Here is a 21,014-nt window from a genome sequence, read left to right as displayed (position 1 = left end):
GAATTGTAAGATGTTCAGGCTACCCTTCCATGCTAAGCTGTGGTAAAGATTTCAACCGTTTTGGTTCTCTAAAAAAATTGCAATTTAGTTCAATTCGTTTTACATATTTAGTAAATAAATATACAACTAAATTAAATTCAATATCGCTTCCAGTTATTCGGTTCATCCAAGTTTTCATTCTATTCCATTTCTACCTCTATTCTATTAGACAAGATGACAAACCATAACTCGAAATAAGAAAATTAACTCGTGCAATCTAGCCAGATCCTACTCAATCCAATCAACCAACAAAACAAACGCACTACAATGCCATCATCTTCAGCATGGATTCCATGAGTAAAGCTTCCAGTCCATGGAGTGAAACCCAAAAAAAAACTCCACATCTTAATGTAAGATACAATTTTACACTATACCCGTGACACCAAGAAAAATGGGCATCAAATATTCACAATCGTTGTTATACACTCACCTCAGAATATCCTCTCTCTCTCTCTCTCTCTCTCTCTCTCTCTCTCTCTCTCTCCTGATGGTGGGGAACTGCAGGTATAGTCAATTTTAAGCCCCCAAACTGTCTCAGAAACAAGCAATGGAATGGAAAAATTGAAATCTGTATCAAATTTTTTCGTAGAATAAAATGTAGGCCTCGCAGTGAAGAACTTCTTCCAGGGAAACCTCACGAACATAAGAATCGCTGACATGATACCACAGAGGATGCCCACTTTCTTGTGTCTTCCCCCTGCTCTTCTCGGCTCTCACGTATGCAACATAATGCCCTCCTCTCATGCTCCCAAAATGCTCCACCACCCCAATCAAACGGTAATCATACTTACCCCCCTCTGTGCACCTAAATATCCAACAGAAAAAAATGGGAAAATGTTTCAGATGCATATACACTACATTGTGTCATCACAAAACGATGCACTTAATGAATTGAATACAGCCATAAAGGTCTTTTGGGGCCTCCTATTTATTCATTCTTCGGGAATTACAGACCAGCACATGTTAATACTTGTAATTTTCACACGAATAATACATTTACAGCTGCGGTTGCTTAAAAAAATTAATGAAGAGATAATAGTTTACTTATGTCACTTAGGATGTATAGCATATATATCTATACATATCAAACAGGGTGTCTCTATTGTGCCAACCATGTAAAATACAATGAAATTGAACTATCAAATTAAAAATATGTTGCGACATACGACAAAGAATTCACACAGGAGACTAAGTTATATAGGCACAAAAGGCGAACTAGGAATAAAAAAGCAGCAAGAGCACACAGGAATGTATCAGCAGAGGAAAACAAGATAACTAGTGTGATTCTCCCCAGCATGTTATTTTCCATCTTTTTTGTATTAAGTGCAACTAGTGTGATTCTAACCCTCCAAAATGATGTTTCCATCCTTTTTGTACTATGTGCAATTTAGAAGAACTTGCAAGGGGTTGGGATGTCCACCAGAATTAAATTGAGTCAGTTGTCACTTACATAAGATAATTATCTGTCCAACAGCATGCAACCAGGTATGCTTGCTTCCTTTTTTCTTCATCTGCTAAAAATCAAGGTCATCTTAGGATAACAATAAGGGGTAAAAACAATGACCTGAGACTTGACAAAGAGACAATTACCTCCCCTAAAATTTTTAAAATTCCAGTGACCTCCCTTGAGATTTGCCAAAAAAACACAAACCTCCCCTAGTATTTTGCAATAAGGCAAATTTTTTTAGGAGAGGTCTGTGTCAACCTCATGGAGGTCTGGTATTTTTGAAACCTTGAAGGAGGTATATGACTTTTTTGAAACTTCAAGGGAGGTCTCTGTCTTTTTTCCAAACCTCTAAGGTAGGCGGGTGTCTTTTGCCCTAACAATAATCATCTCACTCCTTCTAACTTTGGTAATCAAGGTGCTTTCATCATGCATTCTAGTATCTATTTGTTACATGTGCCAAAACAATATCAAAAAAATTCAATATTCAAAGAATGTCAAACACACCCTTTCAAATGGGGGACACATTGACAAATGATTTTTTTCTAAGAGGAGTTTAAATTGTATGAACATGCTCACTACAAAAGGAACCACATCAGTTTAAATGCAAGGAGACAATCTCAATGGCACACTAGAATGTCCAAGGGATTTGAGACTCCTATTTTGTTCAATCATCCAGAACATATATGCACAAAGAATAATTACCATGCAAGTAACATAAAAACAGGCAGCATACCAAAAAGGGAACTGGGTAAAAATCTATTTGACCAGAGGCTAAAAATTTGACAGCAGAATAGATGCCCAGAGTAAATTAGATGAGGTTTAAGAAGTAAATTTTAGGATTTTACAAGGAAATATAACGGGCCCAAAACTTGCATCAACCTGCACAGTTATATGTCTGGTTAGGCTTACAATGTGTTCGTTTGTTTGCTGTTTTTTGGGTGTGTCTTGAGGGGGAGGTGGTGGTTTTGTGAAGGGGTGGAGAAAATTATAGAAATAATGTAAGAGCTTAAAGAATATGCTCCAATTAAGGATTTAACTTCTTGACCAATTGGATGTTTAGGCAACAATCCCTAACACCTTTTAGAGTTCAATGGCCCATTTGGCATTTTCAAAAATGGTTACTGAAATCACACTTCTAAAAACAAAAATGAAAGGAAATGCGACCAACCTAACTCAACAGCTAAATTGGAATTAGCAAAAATGGTTCCTGAAATCATCTTTTCACTTCCAAAAGTCAAAATGAAAGGAAATGCAACCAATTTTTGGCATTTTCTTGTTGATTTGAATCAGTAGTGGCTCCAAACATGAAAATGCCTCGAAATTTTTTATCAATCTTGAAAAGTACTTGTTTTCAGGCAAATCCTAGGAAACCATCCAGAAATATTCTGCCAAACACATTATCTTCAGCCAAACGCATTATCTGTACCATTTTCATGTTCATTTCTCCTATTTCAATAACAAAATAAAGTTTTTGAAAACAGTACCAAATTGGACCTAATACCTTTCATTACTACCTTATAAATGTAATTATGGTTGTTTGATTTTTTTTGCTTTAACTGCTCTTTTCCTGTTTTTGAGAATTGAAAAAGCAAACATGATGAGGAAATAAAAAATGAAGGGGGCATTGTCGAGAACTGATTTCCAAGATTTTTCCTAAAAAAATAGATTGCAGTGCAAAAATAACAAAAAAAGATTTCAGGGTCCATTTAATTGTGGAAAATATTTTCTGTTTTCCATTTTTAAGTTTTCCAAAGAATTATAAATTTTTTACTTATATTTTTAGTCTTTCAAGACTTGTGTTAGGGGAAGATAGAAATTAAAGAGTGTCAAAATGTGCAAAACAAATTTTCATTTTTATTTTTAGATTTCAAAATAATTACCAAAAAAAATAGTTGTTTTTCAAAAATTTGTTTTCCAATTTTCCAAAATTTATATAAAGTAATATTTGGGATCATGAAATTTGGGCATTAAATTTGGATTTGCATAGAAGAAGAAACTCTATACATAATCAATACAAATTAACGTCCAAGATCCGAATTTCATGCTCCCATAGGCAAAGTAAGAGTTAGAAATCTAGAAAAATAATATATACATACATACATATATATATATATATATATATATATATATATATTTCAAACTTTTCTATATAAATTTAGAAAATTGGAAAACAAGGTGGTACTTTTGTAATTATTTGAAAAATTCGAAATGGAAAATAAAACTATTTCCACGAGCAAATAGTGCCAAAATTGTTTATTGTCATTCATTCATTCATTCTATACAAATGTTGTAAACATGAAAAATCAGCTAACCTTTTTATAATTTTTTGAAAAAACTAAAATGGGAAATGAAAATTGTTTTCAACAATTAAACGGGCCCTTAATATTTATAGAAGTGCAACAGCAAGCTATTAAGAAAAACAACCCGAAAACAACAAGCTTTCCCAGATTTCCATGAGACAGTTCCTTCTATTTATAAGAAAAAAAAAAATTAAAAGACAAACAAGGTACAATGAAAGAACAAAGATGTCCTCCAAGGAACAAAAGGAAAAGCACAAAAATAAAAAAGAAATATATACAATAAAGCTGTCCTCCAATATCTTTGAAGGTCCGACAGCAACAACCCAACCCCCTCCCCCACACCCAAAAACAAACAAGGGGGTGGGGTGGGGTGGGGTGGGGTGGCGAGAGGGAGGAAATAGACCCAGGCAGAAGCCAAGGACACTGTTCTAACCCATAACTAGGAGAGGTGGTGCAATCTTTGAAGGTTATCGCATTCCTCTCTATCCATAGGGTCAACAGAATAGCAAAAACTGCACATCATAAGGATCCTCCCTTCTTGCTTTTGCCAAAGCCCCAACATTTACTTGAAAGAAATTGCTCATAACACAAGCAGCACCCAAGATTCACCAAAACAAGAAAAAAGAGCACTCTGTAGATGGATGCCACTCAACAATGAAGGAAGAGGTGTGCATTCATTTCATTGGACTCACGTCACATTAAGCACATATTAGGACTACGAGCCTTGTAAGGTCTTCTAATATAAACAAATCACGAGTGCTGACCCCATTAGGAGTCACATTTCATATTCTGGACCCTGAAAGGAACCTTGGCTTTCCAAATGATGTGACTCCAAGGGAAGAAACTGGGGAAAGAAGTTTTTATGGGGTGAAAGAAAAAGAATATTTGGCAGAAAAGGGACCTAAATAATCACCCTTCAAACCCTTCCTATTTCACTAACAAGAAATTGCCCACAACCCAAGATGCCACCCAAGCTTCACCAAAACAAGAAAAGAGAACCCTCCATAGATGGGTTGTGATTAAACAATGAAGGAAGAGTTGTGCATTTGTTTCATTGGACTCACAGCTCATTAAGAACTTATCAAGACTAATCCTTGTAGGGTCTTCTGATCTATAAAAACGCATGCGTATTAATCCTATTAAGAGTCAACTTCATATGAAAGTCTGGACCTTGAAAGGAACCTTTGCCTTCCAAATGATGTAGCTCCAAGGGGAAGAAATTGGGGGAAGGAATTTCTATGAGGTGAACGAAAAAAATACTTAGCAGAAAATGGATTAAAGAATCACCCTACAAACCCTCTCATACCACTATTGGAAGGAACAAAATATCCAGAGCATTAAGCAAGGTGGTGAGCTTGCCAACCTCTTTCATTGAGATTCCTGAAAAAAGGCAATCCTAAGAAAGAGAATCCCCTCAGTAGGAAAGAAAGAGCTAAAGGTGCATTGTGGAGAATAGAAAGCCTAAACAAACAAAGCACCATCATTTCCAATGAGCAATTATACCCAAACATCCTTCTAGAACCAAACCCCGTTGCCATTACTAACTCTAAAACAGGTGAGGGGAAGAAAAAACAAGCTACTTGAGACATGAACTTGCAAGGGCTTGCATTAGAAACAATGCCACTTCCTCTAGTATCCCACCCATTACACCATACTTTTTATCACCTCATGTCATAAAGCATTAACTCCAGGGGGAAACCTCCACAACCATTTTCCAATTAGAGAGATGTTTTAAGATACAATATTACCAGGGCCCAGCCCCCATCTAGGTTTTCTAACAACCTCCCAACTAACTAGGGATTTCTCTTATTCTCCCCAAAATCCGACCCAAGAAAGTCATGTATCATTCTCTTTAAAGCAGTGGCAACACTCAAGGATACTCTAAAAGGAGAAAACATAAATAAGAATGTTGGAAAGGGAAGAAATAATGAGGGTAATACAACTCCTTAAAAATTAGGAACTTCATTTTAAATCAGCAAATCTATATATTTTAGAAGTTTGGAAGTTTTAATAAATTTAGGGGTTTAGAATAAAAAATTAGACACTTCAGATTTATTATTTAAGTATTTTTTTTTTACTTTTAACGTTGGGTAAGGTATCTGTGACTGTGTGTTGTACAGTTAGAATGCAGTGGTGAACTCTAAATTGAACCCTTCACTCCCCCCCTTTCCTGTGAGTCTAAAAGTGTTCTGTATAATTTTGCAAATTAGGTGTTCATAGAATGGATTTGCTTTGATACCAACCAAATTGATGTAGAACAGAACAGAAAAGAAGCAAGACCGTGGTGTGGGGGTTGGGGGGTATTGGTGGGGGGGGGGGGGGTGTGGATGGTCGTGAGAGCAAGAGAGAAGGGAGTTTGATTTGAAGTTCACAATTGCATTTCCAACTGTAGTACACATCAGCAAAGTACTTAAGAACCCAACAGTAAAAGTAACATAAATAATTAAAAAAGAACCCCTAGTATCTAAAATGTTCAAAATAACCCTAAATAACTACAACTCCTAAAATATAAAGATTTACTGAGTTAAAATAAAATCTCTAATTTTAAAAAAATAAAAATAAAAATTCAAACAAGATATGATCACCTAGAAATATCAACAAGATGTCCTCCCATTGCAAATGCATAAATACACCATGCTACTTTAACTTTTAAATTAAGAACTGGTTCTTATCGTGGTCATGTTACAGTTAAACTCTATTCATGATATTTCTATATCAGAATTTTAATGCGCATAAATTTTGTCAGACTAGTAACAATGTCACCTGTATTGCACATATGATCAGAAAGTGAATAATATTGACTAATGTACATAAGGTAATTATTGAAAACGTCAACAAAAAAATGCATTGACCAATCTGGCAAGATCATCGCTTCATCAAAAATGGACAAAAGATTATCCCAGAACTTATTAGCCACACGATAATAGAGAAAAGATGCTCACTCGTTTCACTAGTAGTCTCAGAACACAAAAAAAAAATCCTAGTTTTTTTTATATACCAGTAATACACTTATCTAGTATTAGTCTATATATAACTTATATACTTTATTTAATTAATTAAAATATTTATAACTGCCAACATACTTGAAAATTAAAAGGAGAAAATTATGATGTACGGACAAAGAAATCATACAAGGCAATCTTTATCAAGATGAAAAATGTCAAAGGTAGCATTCAGCTATTATATGACAACATGACAAAAGACATGTAGATACAATGTTTCAAAAGGCTGCATAAATAAGTTGTGTTCTCAAGTGATAGGCATGTATAAGGTATTTGGAAAAGTAAAATGCATTATTATTTAACCATATGTTTATTGATACACCATTTAACACATTTTTATTTTTATAGAAATTTGGTAATTTTTTATTTTATATAATGCACGAATGTTGCATGAGAACTTTTCAATACAAGAAAACTAAAATTTTAAGCTTTTTTTTGTATGTCTAAGATAAATTTTGTTTTGTGTAACATATTTAAATCTCACAGGGATAATATTCTATGAGTCAAACTTTTAATTTACAAAATATTGAAATAATGCTTAATCAACAAACTAAAGAAGTACATGGAATTGATGGCAAGAATTCAATAGCTCTGGAACATAATTACTATTCATATCATTCCCCAAATATTTATTCAATTTTTGATTCATAAACTAAAATTTTTTTAGCTGAAATATTATTTATTCGTGATATTTATCTTTTAAAAGTCGAGTTCATAGCACATTTCTATACGATGGGTTGAAGTCTGTATCTGTTCTATATTTCTTTCAAGATATGCATTATTCATTCAATTTTTATGATATTGTTCTTTTTATCACTTTAAAATAGTTTTACGAAATGATTTTAAAGGGTTTTACCTATTCTATAATTCTTTCAAGATATACAATCTTGATTTAACTTTTGCAACACTGTTAATTTCATTTGGTCTTTGACCAACTGGCTCTCTCTTTTTGTATAACAAACATTTTGATGGTGGCATGGAATGTTCACAATTAGATATTTGTTGTAAGTTTAAATTGAAATCAAGCTTTTTTGACTACTACCGGAAGCATATTGAATTCATTCACAAAGTTCTTCAGGCCTAAACCTTGACCCATCTTAACAAACCTTATAAATACATTTTTAATCTAATTTTGGTCGAATTCATTTTTTAGAACTATTTTGTCTTACTTTTCAGAGACTAGATTCAATCTTGTGCAACACATAGGATTTTAAAGCTTATGGAATTGAAAATATATGTATTAAACAAAAAAAAATAAAAAACACCTCCATCAATCATTTTATGAATATATAGATTTAGTCAAAATCAGGAGTAGAAATATTAAACCCTGATTTTTTTTTTAATATAAATTCATGCATTTTATAGATGGTAAATATTTTTTTCTTATTTCACATAACTTGTGTGTCATGGTCTCACATCGGATGTGTACTAGGGAGATCTTGGGCTTATAAGGACGTTTTGGACTCCAACTAGGTGAGACGTTTTTTATAGGATAAATTTGTGAGGTTAGTGGGTCAAAGCGGACAATACCTCACTAGAGTTCTAGTGAGCCCAACACCATTACATTTGATATCAAAACCTGCCTGAAGGTACTATCATGCGAGTGGATCCACCCTGGGGATACTATCATGTGAGTGGACCCTACATAGAGGTGTAAGCCACTTTGACAAAGACGTCAGAGATTGAACGAGAGGGTCTGTCGCAATCTCAGATCGAATATGTACTAGGGAGACCACGCTGACAAGGACGTTAGAAATCGGATGAGAGAGTTTGTCATGAACTTAGATCGAATGTATACTAAGGAGATCACACTGACGAGGATATCAAAGATTGGACGGGAGAGCCAATCACGGTCCCACATCGAATGTGTACTAGGGAGAATTTGGAATTATAAGAAGGGTTTGGGCTCCAACTAGGTGAGACACCTTTTATAGGATAAACCCATGAGGCCAATGGACCAAAGCGGACAATACCTCATTGGAGTTGGGCCCAGGACCATTACACTGTGCCAAGATATTCACTATATTCCATTGTATTCATACAGACATGATTGCGTGCTTCAACAAAATAAATATAATCATAATGATATTGAGTCATTCAATGAAATAACTCTAATCATTAAAGTTCTCATACATTGATTTACATGTGCAAAAATTATAAAAATTAAACAAGTATCATACAAATAAGTTCTTCGAATGGATGAAACTAATACACATTCACGCAGTGTTAAAAATTATGACAAATCCAACCAAAAAAAAAATACTGCAATATATTGATATTAATCAAGAGTCTTAAGTAAGGATATCAACTTCAACTATGGTACATTTTTGTAGAGGAAGACCAAGTGATCGCAAAAGTAAAAGTGCTTGAGAGATGCAAGGATTACTTTAAGAGAGTATGAAAGAAAAGAATGAGAAAAATACTGAAAAAAAAAAAATGTAGAGTGAAATTTATTTATAAATAGATCATGGAAAGTACCAAATGTAGTTGAAGTAGAATGTGATGAATTAGAAACATTAAAAAATAATGTAATAGTTACTGACCATAATGAAATGGAAGATGAAAGAGATGAGAATATCAAATAATCAAAATATTTAATATATTTCAAAGTAAAAGATGGTATAATGTACTCTCTAGATTCATATTGAAAAGTTACATAATTTAAGAAAAGTTTACATAAGATAAGCATATTTCAATTTCTGCCACATGGGCATAACTAACTAATAGCTCATCCATGTGGCAACTTATGTATGGAAAAAGACCAAATGAAAATTCTATTACTATCAATTAGTTTTGATACTAAACAGTACAATAAAGGCAGGACAGTCATTTGTGAAGATAAGCAGTCAAGTCCTTGTCCACCGCAGGAGGCAGCTGAAGAGACTCCATGAAAGGATAAAAAAATACACACACAGAATAAGTATTACCACGGGTATCTGGAAACTATATTTTTGACACAAGAGGACAACAGTGAAAAGGTGTTATGGCTTTTATGAATAGTGTGATAATTAAGGACATTTTTGTCCACAAAATGATTTACACTAGTTGTACTTTTATATGAAGTATAGATTTATTAAAGTTCAATTCCAATATAATCTGATGTATTGCTTTTTCCCCATTAGATGCAAGCACATAGCCTCTTCCCTGTTTCAGTGCTGCTGCTTTCTGTTTTGACAGGTAGCCTTTCTCCCCCCTCCCCCCACAGAAAAGAAGATTTTATTAAGACAAAGATGAAGCACAACAAGGAGCATAAGCAATCCCCCATAAAAGATACAAAACAAAATCAAAATATATCAGAAAAGCACAGCCAACAAATCACACTGTAAATCAGAAAACAAAAATCCTTTGCACACCCAGTGGCAAAAACCCACAAGGACGCAAAGTATTGAATCCTATCCCAAAGCATAACTGAAGACATCTTCCCCATAAAAATATGAGCATACTGTTCCAACCAAAGACCCCCACAAAACTGCAAAACTTATACACCTCCACAAGGCCGAAGATCCTTACCCCTTCCAAAACCTGAAAAATGTATAGCCAACAAATCTTCCACCGACTCTGAACACACCCAATTCTATCCAAATAAACCAAAAACATTGTTCCACACCCTCCAAGAAAAAGAGCAATGGAGGAAAAGGTGAGAACATCTGAGTTTTGAAAACAAATAGAACAAAGACCCAGAGGTAAAGCCTTAAAAGGCATCCTATCCACAACAATTCATATTGTTAGTGTTAATTCATCAAGAATGACCAACCAAACAAAACCCTTAATCTTAGAGGGGCCTTTAGCCTTCCAAATGGATCTATGAAGTGGGAAAGACAAGGTTTTGTACTTTTATTGGTTAAATTCTCAATAAATCTAAGAATAGTCCCCAGAAGATTCAAGAAACCAAGAACAATGGTCTCCCCTTTGGAAAGGAAGCCACCATTCTACCAGATAGGTAGCCTTTCTTAGTTACATGGAAACAACAAATCAAACTGCAATAGTTATTTTGGCTATAGATAATAAAGATAGAAAACCTCAAAATACTTGGTAGAGGTGTCAGTTTCATGATTAATACCAGCATTTCCAACCACTAACTCATCACTGAAAATTGCCTTTCTAAAATGCACAAATTTTTTATGACAAATCCAACAGTCAGCTATTGGGCAAGATGAACACTTAAGTAGCAGGCAAGGTAGCTTAATATTATAGAGTGCTTTGCTGTCAGAAATACAAGAAGAATTGCATTTAACTCATGGATGCACATATATTTAAAAAATAACATACTGCTGGATGTTAAGTTTCTTCACATTATTATGTGTCGATTGTTCATTAATACTTCTTCCAATATTTCAGGATTTTCACGCAGCACAATTCCCAGTTCTATGTCACTCCCACCTAAAATCTATGCCAGAAATAATCAGTAATTTGGATGTACCAAATACTTACATAGGATCAGAGCAAATTTTATTATTCAATGAATTAGCTGTACAGATTACAGACGTAGCATCTATCAATAACTTAAGAACATATATACTATTAATTAAAGGAAGAAATGGCAGTTTTCAATCAGCATTTTTGATCCATTATGTTCTAAAATGTCATCTTATTTTTACAAATTTTTCACATATTTTCAGTTAATGGGCAATGTAGTAAATATAATCCTACATGACTACAATAACCATCCAACTACAAATAACCACCCATGGCTCTCCTTAACATTTGTAAACACACTACACATTTTATTCATGACTACCCAACCAAGAAGCATGTGCATTGTGTGAGCCAATGATTTGAACCAAACAATATAATCAATATATATTGTATCAACTAGTACACGCACACATACGCAATGCATGCATAAATGTGTGTGTGTCTAATTAACTCAAGGAAGTTGCAAATGCAACAATTGAGAATCTGGTGTTCATGTAAAATGTATGATGTCATCACAAAAAGGACAGGGAAATAGCCCATGCAATGGTGGCATTGCCTAATTCTTCTTCTTCATTCAGAAGAAGAATGCATACCTTGACTCAAGTTCAACATCATCTCCCAATTGGGAAGACATGATTAAAAGACCATATGAGAGGAAAAACTACCCAGGACCATCTTAATGAGAAAGGGCTATAAGGGTCTCAAATTGGACACCATGACCACAGACTTTCATAGCTTAAAGAAAGCACAAAATAAACAATAAAATAAAAAAAAATAAAAAAGTGAACCAGAACGTTGTAAGAAAAATTTTGATAGTAACAAAGGTTAAACTTTTATTGCAGCAAATTATAAACAAATTTCAAGGTCTCCTTTCATACTCCTCTGGTCAACTAGCAGGTAGCTAAGTGTGAATTTGGGAACATGCTGTTTCTTTTGTTACCATTTCCATTTTGAATCTCCTGAGGTTTGACCATAGGAAGAACATGTTCTCTTATTCAAATGTGGGGAAAAAAAAAAAAAAAAACGAATGTTTTCATATTTTGAAAATAAAAAACATGTTGTTAAATTGGTTTCATATGGATTTCGGATCCATTTTTGGGAAGACACTTGAGGGTGGAGAAGTATGCATTTTTCATTTCTTTTCCTTGTTCAAAAATAAATGAGATATTCAAAATTGTAATACTATCGTGGAATTAAACTTATGAGTCATACGATGAAACTATGGGAAAGGGTAGTTGAACAAAGATTAAGGTTAGAAACGAAGATCTCAGAAAATCAATTTGGTTTTATGCCTGAGAGATCTACCATAGAAGTCATTTATCTTTTAAGAAGATTAATGGAAAAATTTAGGGAAAAGAAGAGGGACTTGCATATGATATTTATTGACCTTGAGAAAGCATATGATAGAATACCTAGGAAAGTTCTATGGTGGGTTTTAGAAAAAAAAGGTGTATGTTGTAGGTATACCGATGTCATTAAGGATATGTACGATGGAGTAATGACTAGTGTAAGGACTATAGATGGAGAACTAGAGAATTTCCAATTACCATAGGTGTACATCAAGGATCTGCTTTGAGTCCTTATCTTTTTGCTTTAGTGATGGACCAATTGACTAAGAGTATTCAAAAGGAGGTTCCATGGTGTATGTTGTTTGCAGATGATATTGTATTAATTGATGAAACTAGGGACGGAGTAGAGGCTGAGTTAGAATTATGAATAGAATCTTTGGAATCTAGAGGCTTTAGGATAAGTAGAAATAAAACAGAATATATGAAATGTAATTTTAGTAATGATAGGAGGAATATTGGAGACAAAATTAAACTTGATGATGAAGAAACAAATAGCACTTGTAGATTTCGATACCTTGGATCTATTATACAAGCTGAAGGAGAAATTGAAGATGATGTAATGCATAGAGTTAAAGCAGGTTGAATAAAATGGAGAAGTGCTTCAAGTGTGCTATGTGATCGTAGAATACCCTTAAAATTGAAAGGAAAATTTTATAGGACAACTATAAGACCAGCTATGCTATATGGATCGGAATGTTGGGCGACGAAGAAACATAATATCCAAAAAGTAAAAGTTGCCGAGATGAGAATGCTTAGATGGATGAGTGGTATAAAATTGAAAGATAAATTAAGGAATGAACATATTCGTGGTAAGTTAGGTGTAGCTCCTATAGAAGATAAGATAAGGGAGGGACGACTCAAATGGTATGGACACTTGCAACGTAGGCCTTATAGTCCACCTGTGAGGAAGAGTGACTTAGTTACTGTGGGGGGCAGCAAAAGGGGTAGGGGTAGACCTAAAATAACTTGGGAGGAGATAATGAGTAAGGATTTAATATCCTTAAATCTATCAAAAGAAATGGTCCATGATCACATAAATTGGCGGAAAATAATTCATATAACCGACCCCACTTAGTTGGACTAAGGCTTGGTTTTGTTGTTGTTGCTGTTGTTCCTTGTTCATAACATCTCTCCTTGGCACATAATAATGTCATTGCTTGATTTCTTACTTCAAACGGGTCTACTAAATGATAGGCAGGTGGAGGAACTCTACCCTTCTTTGGCATTTTTGGAGGGTTGTCATCTCTAAAGTGAGGGAGATAATTGGGTTTGGGATTTGGATTCTTCAAGAATCTATTTTTCTAAATCTTTCTTTGAGCATTTGACCAAAACCCTTAGTTCCTTTCCCCTCTTCCATTAATCCAAATAGCTAAAGTCCCCTCCAAAGATTAAGGCTTTTATTTGGCTGGTTGTTCTTAGTAAGTTGACACCAATAATTTGTTGCAGAGGACACTTTCTAGGGTGTTTCCTCCAGATGTCTGTTTATTGTGTTTTGATAGCTCAGAATCTGCATTGAATCTATTTTTGCTTCTCTTTCTCTTGGAGGATTTGGAATAAGTTGTTTGGTGTTTCTGAGGAGAATTGGATTTGTCCAGGTTTGGCAGAGAATTTATTACATATCTCTTTTACAGGATTTGGGAAGAATGAAGATGGTTTGATTTTGTGGACTTGTGGGATCTTTGCAGTTTTATTGGGAATGTAGAAGGAATGCTTGTATTTTTCTCGAGGAAGAAGAGTCACCGTACTTTGCTATGGGAAAGGATTCACTATTTGGCTTCTCTCTGGCCATTTGCAGCAGGATATATTATTCTCCTCATTGTACACTCTTTCCTTTATAATGAATTCTCTTTTCTTTTTCAATCTCACTCCACCCCAAAAAAAAAAAAAAACTGGTTTCAAATGGCCAAACGTCAAAAAAGGTCAACATGGAAATGAAATCAAAACAAAAAACACATTTCACATGCAAAAGGATGCTGTTGTACAAAACATCTTGTGCACTCCATGTGCCTTCATCCCTAATACATGCATATATGTTTGAGTAATTACTGCAATGAGTGCCTTGGGACCAGGATAGCTGCTTTCCACACATCATGTCAGGCTAGCACCAAGAAAAGCCTATAATCATGTTAGCAGGGCATATACTCGAACTTAAATAAGGTACAGAACATTTAGAATAAATGAGCAACAAACATTGTAAAATGACTCTTCATATCACATAACAAGATGAATTGGTTTGCCAAATGTGCGACCATTCAAGCTTATTCACACTTCATAACATGTGCACTGTTGTGACTCTGGGCTTGAGAAATGGTGCCTGTCTTATCCCTTATCACACTACAACATTACATATCGATATTGAATATTCAATCTTATAAAGCATTTAAGAACTAAAAGCTAGACACCAACCCATTCATTTCTTTCACCCATTGTTTAAACAACACACTCAATTGATATCTCATAATAATAATGGTGAATCATTAGAGTATGACAAAAAGTTCCTATTGCTGATGTTTCTTCCTTATGTTCTTTATTAGGGCATAAATAATAATCTTGATATTTGTGCATAATTTTGGCTCTGCTAAGCATATGCCAGTTGTACATGCTAAAGTGATCTACACTGATAGATCATAGGTCAGTATACCGTCCAACACCAGAAAGAGTTTTTTGTGTGCTCTGAGAAGAATTTATGCTATAAACAAAAAACATGAATTAGTGGCCCAGAGTCCAGAAATTAGAGGAAAAACATTTCTACCTATATACTTAAAGAAGCATAAGGATTTCATAAAAAGTACATCGATCCCATGATCTAGAAAGACAAGTTTCTGTCTCCTTTCACATCCAAAAGATTACGAAATGTCTCTATTGCACTGATCAACCAAGAACCTTAACACGCATCTGGTTCAAGGCCTCCATCAAATATTCTGTTTGATTATAGACATCCAGATGTCTATATTTGGCCGCAGTTTTTTTTTTTTCCATGGACAATTAGATTCCAATGTAATTGGATTTTTGTTTGAATCTGGACTTCCCCACCTTGAAGGATGGGTATCCATATTCGCATACTGTCAGAATGTACCTTAGAAATAATATGATAACATCCCCATGTTCTACATATTAAGCATGGTGTCATATCATTCCTGGAATTCACATTCCTAGAGCAACAAGATTCCCAGAAATCCAAATGCCAGGGAGTCATCTAAGATTCCCCAAACCAATGGCACATAAGAGGTCAAGAACTCTTCCTTGGGATGGACCAAGAACTGCCTGGTCCCCGATCAATCAACATTTAACATTCCCCTTCAAATGTTTAAATGTGATCACTCAGAATCTCAACTTGCCTTCAAAGCTTTCACCAAAGAAATCTTAAAAATTTGTCGCAATACGACAATCTCAATTTGTCACAATTGATGCACATATCTTCGGGCCTAAGAAATGAAAGCAAGCATATTCTCTCAAGTCTCCCCAATGATTCCAGTTTCGCTTTTGCCAAACAAAAATATAGCAATTTTGTTCTAGCAGGTGAAAAGAGGAAAGTGAGTAATCTCATTCTATTTCTTTCCTCATTTATTTTACAGTTACAGCAACATTTGTTTTCATGGAAAATCACCTCCCAACCAGAGTTATTTCCCACAAAAATCATTTTCATGGAAAATCATCAGTTTTCTTTTACTTGGATAGAACACTAGAAATTATTTTCCACTGTTTGACATGCACTGAAATATTGGTAGGTGAGTCTAGAAAACAAGAGATGGAACTGGTCCATATTTTATTTTTCGCCATTGAATAAGAAAGATCTTTTCCTTGACCAAAAGAACCCAAACTGCAGGACATGAGAAAAATATCTTTCAAAAGGTCAATTTCAGCAAAACAAATAGAACCTCTTCAAAGAACCTTGCAAGAAATTAGTCACTGATGAACCTCTTCCATAAATGTTCTTTTCAGTGCTATAAAACAGTTATGACGCACTGTATAATCTGTCTCTGATCAAAATCTGTATAAGACCAAACTTCTACTTTTCTAATCAGTTTTTAAGTTTTGTGGGGCTTTATCCATCCCACGTTTGTGTATGCAAGATAGAATTTCTAATTTTCTAGTTCTTCATACACCTTTTTCTGCCCTTTGTCCTTGAAAAAATAAGTATATATGTCCCAATATTGACCTGTCTCAGACTCTCAGTGCATTTACTGCAATGATACAGGATATATATATATATAATCAGAGCACGGCAGTTGTCTGGACCACTTCTAATACAAGTACGCAGCAACCAAAGAAATTAAATTAGTGAGTTTCATTAATTTATTTCAAAATAATGTAATTTTAGAAAAAAAAAATGTATCCAAGACACTAAGACCAAGAGGCAGTGTGACAAGAATAACATGAATATCACAAAATTAATGAAATTACAGTATCAAATGATTGAAAGAGAAATCCATTTAAAGTATGAAGGAGTACCTGTGGTCCATATATGGTTGTAGATCAATTGTATCCCTGAAATCAACATGGCCATTCAATTTACTTAAGCGACCACGAGCATCTTGGCTGAACCTCTTCAAATGAATGGTCAAAATTGGCGGGGCCTTATTAATAAGGATCCTTTTAGTTGCATCTCTCTTTACCTTCACAGTTTCAGAATCCATCTCTACTTCTTCACTTTCTCCTGATTCACAGATCTCAACTGACAACTGAGGATCCCTTGGTTTACATCCAATACTCCTACTAGGTTCATTAATCGTATAAATTTCATTGGATTGATCGCTAAAGCTTGCTTCGCTACAAGTTCTGTAGCAACATGAGGAATGTGGCGACTCCAAACATGCATCTTTACCATTTTCTCCTTCTGATTGAGGAACTACTGGAACCACTGGTTTTAGTTTGTCAGCTTGACTTGTTTCAAGTTTTGCTTTGTTCTGGGTGGAATCATTGACATCCCCATAATGAGATACAAAGCTTTCACTAGAAGTGTCAAGAACCACACCACTCTTGATATTTCCATTACCTAGGTCTCTGACTTCAGAAGGGCAAGACAAATCTTTATTCAAACTCAATGAGTCATTATAAGCAATATCCTTGCCTTGATTATTCTGAATTGAAGATTTAAGCTTCAGCTTGTTCTTCCTCAATTTGATTTTCTGCTTACTTGCATTTTTTGAACAATTTTCACATTGCCAAGCATGTTCATTGGAAAGAAGTTCTGGTTTTACAAAATAAGCCAAACAACTCTCTACAGACACTGGAGAATCTGTATTATCCACCACATCAGGTTCTGAATCGCTGCTGTTTCCAGCTATGAAACCAGTTTCAGTGACTTCATTTTCCTGAAAGTCATTAGCGCCTGGCAAGTTTTTTGCTGTGGGCCCTTCAACTACCTCAGGCTCATCAAATAAGTGACCGAATCCATCAAAATCCAATGAATCTTGCTTGCAACCAACAAATGATGAGGAGGCCTCACCTTCTACTCTCATTACCTCAACAGAGGTTGAAGTTTCTTCTTTGTATGGAAGCAATAGAACTTCAGAATCTTGAACCTGTTCAGGGAGCATGTCTTTGCCAGAACTCTCAGGAGACGATTCTGACTTTAGATTTGGCTGTAGATAAACCTGGCTAGTGGAATCAAAGTTGCTTTCAGACGAGACATTATTGTGAGGAGTGTCCTTTTCTTTAAAACCTTGAGTAACTAAAACATCATCATTTTGTGGAGCAACATCTTGGTCAGGCAATATTGTTTCAGGTTCAAGGTAATCCATCCATGTTAAATCATCAAACGACACTTTTGTTTTCTCCATAAGATTTTCAGAGTGGAGCCTGGTTTCAGACAGTTCAGCAGTCAAGATATTCTGTGAAACTGGGCCCTTATTATCATCCACAATAACTGGTCCAGCTGAACCTAAAAATGTAGAATCGCCAGAACATGTCGTCACTTTCTCTTCAACAGTTGCATTGGACTGCTCTTGGCATGACGACCCGCAACTAACTGATGGCTTTGAAACAATTTGAGTTGAAGTAGCATCCGTGTCTTTGTTAAACTTTGAACGAACCCTCCCACCTCTTTTTGGAGGTAGCTTCATTTTCCTGGTTCGAGAGGCCAGTTGGGCCTTTTTAGAAACAGGTTTCTTAGTTGGAACTGGCAGCGAAAGATCTAAAAAAGGCTCCCACACTGTTGAGGAGTGCCCACACTCTAAACAACAAACAGTGCTAGAGGTTTGCCCCCCAAATAGATAATCCACAAAAGTAGGTCCCTCATTTGGAGAGTTCCCATCATCTTGAGAAGAACTGATCTGCTTTTTCATACTCAATTCTTCTGTAGAGAGCCCATCGAGTAAGAAAAGTAGCAGCTCATGACTGTCATGCTGCTGGTATCCCCTAAATTGGGGTGCCTTTGCACAAACACTCCCAAAAAATGATTTTGGATTGATAGCATTTCTCAATCCTCCTTCGGAAATTGTTTCAAAGAAAAGCTTCTTCAAAGCAGTAGTAAGAGGCCCAACAGATCCATCTAACTTCACAAAATAGTCTCTCAACCTATCCATGGATAAAAGATTTTGCATTACTGAATTAAAGAAACAAGTGTTCCCAAGATTAACCAAGCCTCTTACAGTGTAACCATCCCTTCCATCTAAAGCACCGGATGTTGTGTTTCCTGGTTTCATTTCACTCATAATGCTGCCACTTCCAAACCAAACATCCTCAACATCCACTGGTGCAGCCACAGCTGATCGGCCCTTTATCAGTTTCACAATGTCAGATAAGATATCCACTTGCTCACCATTCTCTTCTGATTTTTCAACCGGTATAAGTGTATTGCATGGGAAGCACCACCGTAGATTAGGGTTTTCAAATTGGATTGCCAAGGGGTGACGGGTTAACCTTGCATGCCGAACTGCATGGCTTTGAGTGCTTGTTGGAAGGCCAATCCCTCCACACACAAAATGCCCACATTCCAAACAAACCCAAATAGCCCTCGAATCTGATTTCAAATCCCCAGGACCGCCTCCTTTCCTCTTCCCATGTTTACCCTTTGCCCTATTACCCTTCCTATCAACCACACCTTCCCTGCAATCTTCGCACTTAATAGGCTCAGAAGACCCAATTTTTTTTGAGACTTTACTCAAGTCTACTCCCCTGTCAAGATGGACGCACAAGTTTCTCCCTTTGGCCACTGAAACTCCATCCCCAACAGTCTCAACACTTGCATTGTATTGCTGGGAACCAATTTTGGGAGAAGGGGTCACGACCCGCTTCTCCTTATGAGAGTTTCGACCCTTCTTCTTAACTTTTTTCCCCATAGAGTTCTGAAAACCAATCAAAGAAAATCATGAAACTAAAAAGAACCCACGAATTGAAAGCTAAAACAATGAAAATAAGATAAACACCATAAATACTGAACAAGAATTCAAACATGCATGAAAAACAAATGAAACTCATTTATCAACTGCCCAACACAGAACAACAAAAAATCAACAAGAATTAAAGCAGGCATGGTGAATAACTCAGCCCCATTACCTGATGACATATACGTCCACTGGGAAAAACCCACGAATCAAAACCAAGAATAAACCCAAAAAGAAGAACATAGATTGTGAACTAGAATGCAAGAAACCACAAAGGCAATCCAAAACCCAGTTCCCACCCACAAAAATATACATCCTGTAAAGGAAAAACCGAAAAAAAAAAACCCAGGAAAAGAAAAAGAATAAAAAACCCAAAGACTAAAAAACCCATATATAATCAGAACAGGAAAAAAAAAATCAAACAAACACGAAAGAAGAATCCGTTGATAACGGACAGATTGCGAACAGTAGAGAGCACCCAGTACAGATTCGGAGTTTTTCAGAAGTAACCAGATGAATATTCATTTGAAAAGCATATATAAGAGGAAACGAGCAACCGTAAAAGCGTAGATGAAGCTGATGCAGAACAAAGAACAAATGATTAAATAGATTCAAAAATAAGAGGAAAACAGACATTCACCTGGATATCTAGACTGAGAATAGGGAGATTGCTCAGAGAAACATCAATCGATTAAGCATTACAGTTAAGAAAAAGACTTTGATTAGGATCTACGAAGGGTGAGAGAGTGGAGTGCGCATTCTAAGGCGTTTGGCGCACCCTCTGCTACTGCTGCTGCTACTCTCTAAACCAAGACAGGGAGTCGCAGGAGGCGAAAAACAGTGGTGGAAGTGGGCTGAATTATAATATCAAGGAGTTCAGTGTCGTTCATGGTAATTAAGAAAATGTATACCCAACGAGTCAAATTCGATGTGAATTAATTACATCCCACTTCAACTTATTAATTCAATCATTTGGATTCTCCTCTCTTTCCTAACCACAACAACCAGAAAAAAGATATTTTTTTCCCCTTGTCTAAGCCAAAAAAATATTTTTATCCTATTTTTTTAAATACTTTAATCTTAATTTTATTCTTAAAAAAATTAAAATTATTAATTCAATAATAGGAAGGGAA

The 21,014-nt window shown here is 35.4% G+C and overlaps 1 protein-coding gene across 2 annotated transcripts; it reads right to left on the bottom strand.

Moving 5' to 3' along the window:
- Positions 1-298: 298 nt before the first annotated feature.
- Positions 299-20,799, bottom strand: LOC131151891 (ubiquitin carboxyl-terminal hydrolase 2). 2 transcript variants are annotated; one of them, XM_058103355.1, is made up of 3 exons: positions 20,522-20,799; positions 17,006-19,842; positions 299-844 (listed from the first exon to the last, which is right to left on the bottom strand). In XM_058103355.1, the coding sequence occupies exons 2-3, from the start codon at positions 19,834-19,836 to the stop codon at positions 613-615; spliced, it is 3,063 nt and encodes a 1,020-aa protein (XP_057959338.1). In that variant the 5' UTR covers positions 19,837-19,842; positions 20,522-20,799; the 3' UTR covers positions 299-612. The 2 variants fall into 2 exon arrangements, with proteins under 2 accessions (XP_057959338.1, XP_057959339.1); XM_058103356.1 differs by lacking the exon at positions 299-844 and adding an exon at positions 1,486-1,550.
- Positions 20,800-21,014: the final 215 nt, after the last annotated feature.

The sequence above is a fragment of the Malania oleifera genome, chromosome 3, assembly GCF_029873635.1.
Source record: "Malania oleifera isolate guangnan ecotype guangnan chromosome 3, ASM2987363v1, whole genome shotgun sequence".
Taxonomy (NCBI): domain Eukaryota; kingdom Viridiplantae; phylum Streptophyta; class Magnoliopsida; order Santalales; family Ximeniaceae; genus Malania; species Malania oleifera.
Note: the sequence above shows the minus strand (reverse complement) of the source record. Positions and strands in the feature narration are given on the sequence as shown.